Below are 13,115 nucleotides of genomic sequence, written 5' to 3'. Positions count from 1 at the left end.
TCTAGTTGTGGCAAACAGGGGCTACTCTTCGTTGTGGTGCGGTGGCTTCTCTTGTTGTGGAGCACAGGCTCCATGCACACAAGCTTCAGTAGTTGTGGCACGTGGGCTCAGTAGTTGTGACTCGCGGGCTCTAGAGTGCAGGCTCAGTCGTTGTGGCCACGGGCTTAGTTGCTCCGTGGCATGCGGGACCTTCCCGGACCAGGGCTCGAACCCGTGTCCCCTGCATTGGCAGGCGGATTCTTAACCACTGCGCCACCAGGGAAGTCCTGATATATTATTTTTAATCATATATCAAAAATTACAAAAACAAAAAATATGATAAAAATGACAGGAGCCCTCTAAAAAGAGGGAGAAAGTCTGCTCCCTCCCCCCCATATCCCTGTCGTATGCCAGACAATACAACATAAATCCAATGATGGTCACATAAATTCTTGCAAGGGCCTGTTACCCAGTAAGTGCTCGATAATGTTTGTTCAAATAAGGAATCCCGTAACACAGGGGTCCCCAATCCTGGGCCGCAGATCGGTACCGTTCCACAGGCTCTTAGGAACTGGGCCGCACAGCAGGAGGTGAGTGGCGGGTGAGCAAGTGAAGCTTCACCTGTCGCTCCCCATCGCTCGCATTCCCGCTGAACCATCCCCCACCCCTCACCCCCAACCATGGTTCGTGGGAAAATTGTCTTCCACGAAACCGGTCCCCGGTGCCAAAAAGTTTGGGGACCGCTGCCGTAACACTTGTGTTAATGGCCGTGGGGGGAGGGTTAGCAGGGTGCAAGGCAGCCATGGGAGGAGACAACATAGAGGCAGGAACGCTTCACAGAGGAGGGGGCATCTGATGGCAGACAGGATTTGGGGGCAGTGTGGAGGGCGTGCTAGGTGGAGCAATGGTAGGTATATAGGTAGTAAGATGACCAGGATGCTCCCAGAAGGAAGTGGGGAGGTGAAGCCACAGAGCTTCATGAGGGTCAGACCCCACAAGGCCTTGAAGCCAGGCCTAGAGCTTGGACATTTTCCTGAGGATGATGGGGAGCCACGGAAGGGACATGGTCACATTTACGTACTAGGGAGACATCCAGGCTGCCAGCAGCTGGGAGGAGGGGGCCTTGAGGTCATCAGGATTGTTTCACTCACTCTGCTCTCCCTCTATCCCTGCCAGGGCGACACCTCCGGTCACTTCCTGAAGGCCTTGCTGGCTGTCTGTGGAGGCGAGGACTAGGACCGCCGGCGCTGGCGGGCACCTCTGCTAAGAAGTGGTTATCCCCCGCCACGACCCAGCCTGATGCTCCAGCTTCAGAGACTAAAGAAGGGACAGGGGTGGGGGGAGGGGCCGGGGTGGGCTCTTGTCTTCAACTGGGGTTTAGGAAAAGCTCCCACTCCCACTAGCCAGTAAGGGCGCGGCACGGTCACTCCTACTCACGTCTGAGTGGCTGAAGAACCGTAGCCATTGATCCCGTCCACCTCTGCTCCCCATCTTCCTCCTCCTGCCTTCACAGCTTCCGTCCCTTGTCACAGTCCCTGCCCTGGTTTGGGCTTTGTCGAAGCCAAAAACATTCTGAGCCTCTGAATGTGAAGCGAGTGATGTGTGTGCTTTGCATGGTGGGGTGTGGTGGCAGGTGCCAGTTCTGGGGGTGGGGGGGAGGAAGAAATATCTTCGGGCCAACTGACAGTCCTCCCACCGTTTCACCACCGCCTCTGTCCCGGTTATTGTGCTAGACCAATGAACCAGGAGTCCAAATACCTGGGTTCAAATTTGTATCCGCCACACACTTGCTTTATGACCTTGCACCAGTCTCTTTCCCTCCCTGAGTCTCTATGTTCTTGGCTACAAAATGAGAGAGTTCGACAAAAAGATCTTGGCTTTGTAACATTGACATTCTAGGATGTGCCTCCAAATCATTCCCTTTCCATTTCTTCTCTCTTTAAATAAAAAGAGACATACAGACACATAAATACATTTCCAAGAGGGATCTGTGGTTTTGACCTAGAACCTGCAGCCCAGATTGTTGCCATTAGAGCTGAGGTGTTAACCTGCCCAGGAGTGACTTTCTATCTTCCCATCCCTTCCTGGGAATCCCGAATGAGGGTCTGAGCTCAGGTCAGCCTGGGAAGGCTGGCGCAGCCGGGTCTGGGTCTTGGGTCTGCTCTCCTCCCTCTGCTACCTGGATGTTTCTCTGTGCACGCTTCATCCATGACATCCGAGCCCAGACTTCCTCTTTTGAACTCTTCAGGGGCACCAGATGTGATCGTGATCTGGGGAGGCCTGTGGAAAGCTTCCACTTTGTGAAAATCAGTGATCAACGGGAGGTCAGCTGCACTTTCTCCATCTCCCTTCCCCCAGCTCTGCTTCTGCCGTGGGACTCAGGTCTAAAGTTATCTAGCGACCACGGCATGTGGGTGCCTACTGGCTGGAGGGCTCTGCTCCCTGGCCCGCTGACCTGCCCTCTCCTGCAGTTCAGCGTGTGTTTATTGTAGTTGCTGAGCAGGGAATGGCGTGGGGACGTTGGGAAACGTGCTGCGTCTGGTCTTTACTTTTTTCTTTTCTTCTTATTTATTTATTTTTTTGGCTGCATTGTGCATGGCATGAGGGATCTTAGTTCCCCGACCAGGGATCAAACCCGTGCCCCCTGGCAGTGGAAGCACAGTCTTAACCACTAGACCGCCAGGGAAGTCCCGAGTCTGGTCTTGTGTGACCTTGGACCAGCCCCTGCCCTCACTGGGCTTCAGTGACTCCATTTGTACAGTGAGGAGTTGGACCTAACAGTCTCGAAGAGCCCTCTCTTCATCTCTGACGTAATGAGTCTGAAAGTCAGGCAGTTTACCTTGTGTCTTCCCCACTTCCTTCCCTCCACCAGGCTGTGAGCCCAAACCCCATGAGGGTCAGCTGAGAGCTTGTTTGACTCTTTGCCCAACTTAATTTAACTGTTAGCGAAGATAAATTAACACAGTGGTTCAGAGCTGTGGAGTCAGACCTTTGCCACTAACTGACCGTGAGCATGTTATCTCTCTGAGCCTCAGTTTCCTCGCTTGTAAGACAGGTCCCAGTCCTACCTATGGCACAGCCTTTGTGGAGTAAATGAAATGATTCGTGGAAGTTTGGGGCCGTCTGGCTCCGAGTCAGCTGCCAGCACCGCCTGCCCTGAGCCAAGCCCCATTGTAGAAGCCGGGAGGTGGCTCCCAAGATGTTTCCTTGAGCTTTGTTTTCAAAAAGTCATCAGCTGCGCACCACAGAGGCATCAGAAGACAAATATGGAAGCGCCTTAAAAGTATGCACCGAGGGGGGACTTTGGTGCTCCAGTGGTTAAGACTCCGCGCTCCCAATGCAGGGGGCACGGGTTTTGATCCCTGGTCGGGAAACTAAGATCCCCTCACGCCACACAGGGCAGCCAAAAAAAAAAAACTCCGAGGGAAAAATAGTCTGGGGATGGAAAGGAAAGAGTGATGGAATATGAGGCCATGGGAAGACCTCATGAGGCTGAGGGGAATACACAAGTGGAGAAATCAGGAATTTCTAGAATTCCTGGAAAGCAGGAAGGAGGATAGCTCAAACGGAGCACTGGCCGTGTACCAGACACGACACTAATCCCTCAACATGCAGTTTTCACTTAAGTTAACTTGAGTTTTCAGTTAAAGTATGTTGCATTCTGGGATTGGTCAGCAGTAGGAGGGGAGACCCTCAGCGTTTTGAGGGGAGGTAGATGAGATTAGAATTGGGAGTTTGCATCCAATTAGAGGACCTTGTAAGTCAGGATTTTATCTCATAACCCAGGGGGAGCCTTTGGAGGTTCTTGGCCGGAGAAGGTAAGCCTCTATGAATTTAAGGAAAGCCTATGAAGGGAGGGTGGCCAGTTGGGAGGCTGCTACAACAGTTGCGCTAAGTCCCAGGTACCTGCAGAGCAAACCCCGCTTTTTCCTTGGAGCTGTGGCAGAGGAGGGAGTAACCACTATTCTGAATCCAAGGCACCTCATTCATTCATTCATCCATCCACTCATGCACCTTATGTTTACTATGCCTCCTATGTGCCATGCCATGTGCAAGATGCTAAAGATAGAAAAACTTAGACCGTTGTGGTCCTAATCCTTAAAAGATTATGTTCAAGTGTCCCTCCCATCCAGCCATCTCCAAAACTGTACTAAACAACACTGGAGGTTGTTTCTGTGGCCAAAGTTCAACGGAGAGAAGTGGTGGGGACTAAATTAAAACTAAAAGGAAAGAGAAAGCAGAAGCCCAGACGGCTGCTGTCTCAAAGTGGGAGCACAGGAGGATGGTCGTGATGCTCTCGTGTGGAAGGGGCCCTCAGAAATTCTCACCTCCCTCTCAGCCAGTCAGACAACTGTCACTTCACAGAGAGGAAGCAGCAGGCTTAGGGTCACATAGCCTTTCAGCGGCAGAAAGAACTGGAACCGTGCAGTCCTGGCCCTGGTCCAGTGCTTCTGTCAACACCCTGCACGTCCTTCCACTTTCTTCAGTCTTCCCCTCTGAGAGGGCTTCAGCCCAGAGTTGGCTTCCCTCCAGCTCCTGACTGCTCCCCTCCTGCCCTGGGCCGTGCCTTTTCTCTCAGGGCAAACGCTTCTCGGCAGCTCCGGACTGGGCTGCGCCCACCTTGGTCTTTGGGACCAGGAGGAAATGTCTGAAGGAAGTGGCTGGCTGGGAGGAGGTTGCCCTTTTAAGCTGAGCAGAGAGCGACTATTTGGGAATCGCTGCCATCACATTTCCTGCTGTTGGAGAACATTGTGTGAACTGTTCGCTGTTTACAGCACCCTGATAACTTGCTGTGCCCGGCTTTGCTGAGAGCCGCGAGTCACCATCGCCAGAGTGATCCCACTGGAGTGATCCCCCTCCTCAATAATCCTCTGCTGCTGTGCAGGGGTGAGCACCTCATTCTACTAACGAGGAAACTCAGGGTCCAAGTGGTGACGCAAATTGCCTGAAGACAGCACATCATGGATTGACTGAGCTGGAAATGGTCTTAGAGATCATCCAAACCAACCCTCTTATTTCCCAAGTTTGGAAATCGAGGCCCACAGAGCAGACTGTGGCCGTGCTGTGAGCAAGGGCTAGACCTGCAACTAGCACCCGGGTCTCCTGATTCCGGCTCTGCTCTCTCGGATGACACATCCTCCTCTTCCTCCTGATGGCAGAGCTGAGAACAGGAGGGAGAAGTGTCAAGTTGCGCAGTCCAAATTTCAGAACCCAGAGCGGTAAATCACTGCTCTAACGGGCCTCCCCGCCCCCCTCAGACCTCAGGTTTCCCAGGGCAGACTTCCCCACTTCACAGCTGCAGTTAGGCAAATGGGAAATTCTAGTTCTGTCACTGAGCCTAGTTAGATCTATGGAGGGAGGGAGGCAGGCAGACCGGCCTGGATTTGAATGCCAGCCAACCACTGAGAAGTAGATAAGTTGCTTGGCCTCACTATGCCTTGATGTCCTTATCTGTAAAATGGGAACAACCAAGGTTTCTATCTCACAGGGTTGTTGTGAAGATGAACTAAGGCAATGCATGTCTATCTCTGGGGACACTGTCCAGGACACAGCAAAGACTCAATAAATATCAACTCTTTGTTATTAATGAATAGGCTGGATTCCATTTCAGAGCAGAGAAAGACAGAGAGGAGGAGTCTCTTTCAAGAGCCTCTGATGTAACTGAGTCCCTACAACTGTTCTCCTTACCTTCGGAGAGCTAAGTCGGGAAAGATTATAAGAAAAATTCAAGCAAACACGCGGTAGGAAGGGGTACCAAGTGCAGAGGCCACAGATTAACTACAGAGAGGCCTGAAAAATCTCCCTGGAAAGAGGGCATGTGAGAAGCACCTCAAAAGATGGGCAGAGAAGCTCTCAATAGTAAAAGATACTGAAGGAGGGAGAGAGTGGCAGGCAGGGACAACTTGAGTAAAGGTACAGAGGTGGGAATTGGAGGCGGTGGGGTATGCTCGTGGAGGTCCTGGGCCCCGCACCCAGCGTGAAAACACCGTTTGGGAAGGTCACGGAGAGTCCGGGCTGGAGTGTAGCGCTTACCCTCTGGGCCCTGGCCAGCCCCTGAATGCGCTGGGGATGGGAGTAGTATGATCAGAGACATCCTTTAGAAAGCCATCTCTGGGGCCCTGCGTGGAGGAGGAGACCAGCCCAGCGGCTGGGAGACCATCGGACAGGCTTGCAGTTATTCCCCTGACATGGAGGGATGAGGACCCGAGCCAGGGTAGGGGGAAGCAGGGATGGAGAAAAGAGAAGAAAGACAAAAGAGGGAACAAGAAACCAAGGAAACTGCCTGATCTGCCGTGGGAAACAAGAGAGGGAGGCCGAGGTGAAGCCAGGTGTCATCACCTGGGAACCCAGAGGCAGCAGGAAGTGCTTTAAAGGCAGGAAGAGGCCAAGGTCCCTGGTGCGGGCCATCCCATTGCCCTCTGCTCAGCTAGGTGAGGACTGAGGGGGCCCTCAACCAGAGCCATCTGGGAACGGGCCCTTCCCCCAGGCCCAGGTGTCTAGCAGTTAACAGATTCTGTGGGATGGTCCCACCCCTTCCTCTAGCCCCACCACCTGCCTTCAGCGCTGCCAGCTGTAGCCAGAACCCCCTAGTGGCTACCCCACTGAGATGGCCATGGACCTTGACCTGGAGATAGCCATGGGTGGGGATGGGAGGGCCTGATAGGAGAGCAGGGAGGGCAGGGGATGACACAGAGATCCCAAGCCTGTGCTGGGCCAGCGATCTCCATTTCCACTTTCCCACACATCGGGTATCCACTCAAAGCCCATAAGTACTACTTACCACACACACACACACACACACACACACACACACACACACAATTCCAAATCACCACCAGACACAGCCACAGGGACACACACTTTGTATACCCAGAATCAGAAACACACGTTCTTGACCACAGAGAGAAATATGATTAGGCCTCCACAACACGGTTGGTCACAAATAGAAAGACAGACATTGCTGCCCACAGATGCACTGCTGGCCACACAGGAAGGGCCTCACACAAGCACCCAAACTTGCTTTTCACACACACTCGCTAGGGCACGTGTGAGCTCATGCTTTTCTTGGCACACAGCCTTGCTGTGCAGCACACAACTCTAGGAACCTGTGACCTGCCTGTTCCTGTGTGTGTACTTCGTTCTGTTCTTCGATAGGAGGAGAAACAACCAGGCTGTCTGGCAGGCAGACTTTGGGCCTAACTAGCCTGCCTTGAGCTCTGGGGAGGCAAGACCAGCTCCCTGGAGGAGGGGGCGGAAATCAGCCTTGCAATGGAGCAGAATTCCCGGGAAAGGATTCCTGGAGGAAGTGAGCCTCAGGTGAGTGAAATGTAAAGATGCAGGAGGGAGAGAGAGATTTTCCTTCAAAAGCCTCCAGCCCGTTCTCCACTTTTCTTGGAGTGTTCTAGAAGAAGCTGATGGTGAAAGGGTTAACAGCGCCAGCTGCCACCCAGCAACCTCCTACCCTTGAACCTGGGAAAACTTGAGGACTCGGATTTGCCCACAGGAAGTCAGGGTCACTACATCCCTGATGCCTTTTCTCTGTTTCCAGAATAAAACTCCCCAGGTGAGTGAGATGGAAACCTAAAACGAAACTGCCAGACTTCTCAGACTTGGGCCCCATTACTGTCACCTTAGTCAGCAGCTGCAGCACCAGACCCATCATCATCATGGCCTCTCCCCTCGGGGTCAGAATGTGCTGTGCTTTCTCATGGGCAAATGTACCTTCCCCTTACTGGGTCTCAGGCTCCCAACCTTCCTACTTAGGAGGATGTCTCAGGAACAAAATGAGATTAAGCACACAAAGACCCTAGCACAATGCCTGGTACCTGGGATGTTCAGGCCCTATTACCTGCCTTCCCAATTCCCTGCCTCTCCCAGGGTCCCCTCTCTCCCCTGCCTCTCTCCCATCCTGGGGTCCAGGTTAATTGGAGTGCAATATTTGCATAGACGTGAGACCTCACCCCGGGGAAATTCCCCCTGGTGACCAGGCTTCCTTTCTGAGGTCAGGCCGCATCATCAGACACTGCTCCTTCCTCTCCAGCTCCCCCCAGTCTCCTGCTGGCTTTCGTCCCTGTCATCTGGCCGGTGTAGATCCAGGCTCACAGATTTAGTCCCATCCTTTGATCCTGGGTGCTGTCCAAGAGGGTGTGAGGGTAGAGGGTGGGCTGGGAATCTGGAACAAAAGCAGAAGTGATACGTGCTTGAGGGACAGAGTAAAGGGCAGCAGGCAGGAGGCGTTCTGGAAGCCTGGATTGTAAAGCTAACTCGACCTTGGGCACATGCCTCCCCCTCCCTGGGCCTTAGGTTCTCCTTCCATCTGGCCAGGGGGTTGGTCTGGATAATCTCAAAGCTTTGTTCCAGAGCTGATATGCTAAGAAACCACTTCCTTCAGCAGCGCAGTCTTGCAGCATTTGTCCTTGGATCTTCTTCCTTTGACTCTTGCTACATACCGCCTGCCCTGTTTCTGCTTCCTTGGAAAGAACAATTTTGCAAAATGCATCCCTGAATTCCATTTTTCAGGTGTTGACAGAATTATATGTACCTCCTCTCCTCGTAGTGACTTGGTTTGAGTTTTAATTTTTCCTTTCACATCTACCATGTATGATGTCCTGTGACCCACAGAAGAGGGATAGAGCTCTCCAGATGCTAAGATCTGTTCTCCTCCTGGTCTCTGACCCTGGTACTGAGAAGCTACCTTCCCTGGTACAAAAAAAGGAAACAGTGAGGTCCTGCGACCACCTGCATCAGAACCAACTGTTAGAAAAGACCTTTGAGAGCAGTGGTCACAACTTTGAATCACCTGGGGAGTTTTTATTTATTTATTTATTTTTAAATTTAATTAATTAATTTTATTTTTATTTATTTTTGGCTGCATTGGGTCTTCGCTGCTGTGTGCGGGCTTTCTCTAGTTGTGGCGAGCAGGGGCTACTCTTCGTTGCAGCACGCGGTCTTATTGCAGTGGTTTCTCTTGCTGCAGAGCACGGACTCCAGGCGCGCGGGCTTCAGTAGTTGTGGCACGTGGGCTCAGTAGTTGTGGTTCGCGGGCTCTAGAGCACAGGCTCGGTAGCTGTGGTGCGTGGGCATAGTTGTTCCACGGCATGTGGGATCTTCCTGAACCAGGGCTCAAACCCGTGCCCCCTGCATTGGCAAGCGGATTCTTAACCACTGCGCCACCAGGAAAGCCCTGGGGAGCTTTTTAAATACCAATCCCAGGCCACACCCCCCTGAGATTCTGCTGTAATTACTCTGGGGTGGGACCTGGGCATCTGTATTTTTACAAGGCTCCCCAGGTGATTCTGATGTGCTGCCTGGATTGAGAACCGCTGATCTAAGGCCCCCACCCAAGACCAAATGGATCAGATGATTCTGACGGACACTAAAGTTGACAAACCCCTCACCTATGATATTCTTTTTTTTTTTTTTAAAGAGAATTTTCCCTTTTTTTTTTTTTTTTTAAATTTTATTTCTTTATTTATTTATGGCTGTGTTGGGTCTTCGTTTCTGTGCGAGGGCTTCCCCTAGCTGCGGCAAGTGGGGGCCACTCTTCATCGCGGTGCGCGGGCCTCCCACTATCGCCGCCTCTCCCATTGCGGAGCACAGGCTCCAGACGCGCAGGCTCAGCAATTGTGGCTCACGGGCCTAGTCGCTCCGCGGCATGTGGGATCTTCCCAGACCAGGGCTCGAACCCATGTCCCCCGCACCGGCAGGCAGACTCTCAACCACTGCGCCACCAGAGAAGCTCCCTATGATAGTCTTTATGAAATCATCCTAATGGGCACACCTCTACGCACAAAGCTATTCCCTGGTTATAGATGGGCAAAGAGAATTGACCGCTTTTCACAAATGAGGAAGGTGAGAGACAGAGAGAGGAAATTTCCACTGAGGTCACATAGTGAGTCAGCAATAGCAATGGGCCTAGCACCTAGTGGATGCTTGTGGACTCAAAGCATTTTTGCAAAAGTCACAGATCTGATGTTTGGGTGACCCAGAGAAGTGCTAGCATACTTGGTACTTCCCGTTAGTTCATGACGGTGAGTTCTTGGCTGCCTGTATCTGAGCAGGTAATTCTCACTTTGGAGTTGGAAGACCCAGCTTAGGGAGCTTGGACTTCTCAAACTGCTAAGTACTAAGACCACCCCTGAAAGGTTATTTAAAGTGCCATCTCTAGGGTCCTATCCCCGAGAGGGTCTGATATCTCAGGTCTATGGTGGGATCCAGAAATCTGCCCAGAGTCCTGGTCTAGGTTCAAATAGCACCGGGGGAGCCTTCAACAGAATTGATGAATCAGGAAGCCCACAGAGTCAAATCCATTCATTCGCTAAATAAATATTGATTGACTATTATGAGACAGGCTCAATGCTATTCCCACAACATCAGCAATGGGACCAGAGACGTCAGGGTGGGAGAGGAAATTAAGGGTGGGGTGGGTGGTGGGGTGTCTGAATAATTAAGTAGCAAAGGAGTGGGCCTGTGAGAGCTTCCCCCTGTATATCCAAATCTCACCCATCTTTTGAAGTTCAGCAAAGGTCTCATCTCCCCCAGGTAAGCTCTGGAGACATTAATTACCTGAGTTTGAACTCCAGCTATGCCACTTAGTAGCTGTTGGCTTAAACCACTATAAGCCTCAGTTTCCTCATTTGTAAATCCGCAGTACCAATCTCATAGGGTTCTGATGAGGAATGCATAAAAGAACGCATTGAAGAGCACTTAGTACCATGCCTGGTACATGTTAATCTTAAGTATCAGATATTACTGTTATTATTTCCTGACCATCTTGGCCTGCTCTGATTTCTCCTTCCTTTGAACTTTTAGACTTCCTTACAGTGTCAGAAGGGAAGGTCGCTTAGTGATCACCTAGTCTGATTCCTTCATGTTATGGAAGGCAAAGCTGAGAACCAGAGAGGGGAAGGAACTTGCTCAGGGCCACACAGCAGAGCCAGGACTCAAACTCAAGTCTTCCTATACCCAGTCCAAGGGCCTCTTCTTCCTTGATGTCTATCCCTTGGCCTGAACAGGGAAGGCAATTTCAGGAAATCCATGGCTGGAAGAAGGAAGAAGGGGAAGAGAAGGTGGGAGAAGCTGATTGTTCTCAGCATTTGAGCAGGGAAAGCCCAGAGCTAATCTTCCCACTGGGTGCGCAAACCAAGTGTACTAACTGGAGATTGCAACTCATGTGGGTCCAGCTACTTGAGCCTCCTTAGCCCTTTAAGGTCCCTCCACCATTTAGGACTCCAGGAGCAGAAACCAGTCTAAGCTGAGTTTTGTGAATTCACAGAGGACCTATGATGATTGTGGCCTCTGGAGAGAAACTACTGTGTATAGGGGAAATATCACAATCCCGGAACATCAGGGCTGAATTACACATTATACTAATGAGGAATCTGAAACTCCATTTCCTCTAGGAAGGGACATTCCTCAATTTCACAGAAGGCTCTGGCTGACTCAGGGGGCTTCACAAAGGGAGCCAGGAGCAAGATCGCTCTCCCTGATGCTGAGTCCTGCCATCATCCCAAATGCCAGTTGCTGAGCTGTTGGGGACATGAGTAAGGGAGGCCTTGCAATTTGGCATCAGAGGACAGAGATGGGAGCATCTGACAACATGGGTGTGAGAAGGTATATTTTCACTCCCTGCAGAGAAAAGAGTTTACATGCAGGGAAGCGTATCACCCTTTGCGCCTGGTCTAGCTCAGGGACTGGTGTCATTAGTCCTGTAGGACTTTCTGCATGGTTTGGTATGGTAGCTGCTTGCCACATGTGGCTATTGAAACATTTAAAAAGCAGCCTGTGCAACCGGGGGACTGAGTGTGGTGTGGGAAAGAGCACTGGCCTAGGGGTCAGGAAGTCCCTTGATTAACTCACTTGGAAAGTCACTTCCCCTGTCTGTTCTTTACTTCCACATCTGTAAAGTGAGACTGTTGGGCCAGGAGGTGTCTCTAGCATTCCCCGGGCAATCCCAATCTGAAGGGCACAGAAACAGTTGAGGATCAGAGTCAGTGGGCTCTCCCACTCCGTCACCCCCTGTCCCCCTACCTCCCAATGCCCTGCCCAGGACTGATATGGCCTCTTGATATCTGGCCCTGGGTATTTCTCCAGACCCACCTCTGTTACTTCCCCTTTGTTTGCTTCAAACTCCATGGTCCACTCAGAGTGAACAATTTTCAGTTCCCTGAATGTACTCTCTCTTCTCTTTGCATATTCTATTCCCTTTGCTGAGAACACCCTTCCTTACGCTCTTGCTTGGCTACTTTCGGGTCTCAGCCAAGGTGTCCCTTCCTTTAGGAAGACTTCCCAGTTCCCAAATCCTGACGAGACGCTCCCTTGTCCTGGCTCCTATAGCTCCTTGTATTCCTCCTGTCAGAATACAACTCTACCACACTTGACTGTAGTTACCTATTGATTTGCCTGCAGCCCCCAGAGCAATGCTATCCAATAGAACTTTCTGTGGTGATGCAAATATTCTATACATGTGCAGTCTAAGGTGGAAGCCACACGTGGCTCTTGAGCACTTGCAATGTGGCTAGTGCTACTGGGGAACTGAATTATTAATTTTATTAATTTCAAATAATTTATATTTAAATAGCCATGTACTGCTAATGGCTACTGTACTGGACAGCGCAGCCCAGAGCCTGTGAGCTCTGAGTGGGCAGAAAGTGGGTCTGACTTGTCCATTCCTAGGTCTTCAGTGGTCTATAATGTTGTGCAAGAATGACGAAATTCCAGAACCGGGAATGATGGAGAAAGGCCAGCTCATCCAGATGGTCCCCATCCATCTCCTCCTTAGGCATCTTTTCAGCAGATAATGAACTGAGACCTTACGTTTGTAAAGTAATCAATAGTTTACAAAGAATGTCTGTAAACTATCATTTTATTTTAATTACCATCGCAGGAGGCGGGCAAAGCAGGACTCATTATCCCCATTTTACAGCAGGGGATCACTGAGGCTCAGGATGGGGAAGTGAGCTTCAGGAGTTAGTGCAGAGCTGGGCTGCTCATTGGTGGGTAGGTCTCTAAGGCCCCACTCAACATCCCAATGAGATCCGGCACAGAGGGAAGGAGTGGGCTTTTTCCTACCCTGTGGAGAAGAAACTAAGTGGAAACAGATGGGAGAGGAACGGGGAGGGGGGATGGGCAAGAGG

General features: G+C 51.2%; 1 protein-coding gene across 2 annotated transcripts in view; it reads left to right on the top strand.

Moving 5' to 3' along the window:
• The window catches only part of ANXA6 (annexin A6), a 54,854-nt gene extending 53,284 nt beyond the window's left edge, over positions 1–1,570 (top strand). For both annotated transcript variants that reach the window (XM_036846889.1, XM_036846888.1), the window contains one exon: positions 1,156–1,570. In XM_036846889.1, coding sequence (XP_036702784.1) covers positions 1,156–1,215 — 60 coding nt within the window. In that variant the 3' untranslated portion in view covers positions 1,216–1,570. The remainder of the gene's footprint in view (positions 1–1,155) is intronic.
• The last annotated feature ends 11,545 nt before the right edge of the window (positions 1,571–13,115 follow it).

The sequence above is a fragment of the Balaenoptera musculus genome, chromosome 3 (genome assembly GCF_009873245.2).
Source record: "Balaenoptera musculus isolate JJ_BM4_2016_0621 chromosome 3, mBalMus1.pri.v3, whole genome shotgun sequence".
Lineage (NCBI taxonomy): Eukaryota > Metazoa > Chordata > Mammalia > Artiodactyla > Balaenopteridae > Balaenoptera > Balaenoptera musculus.
Note: the sequence above shows the minus strand (reverse complement) of the source record. Positions and strands in the feature narration are given on the sequence as shown.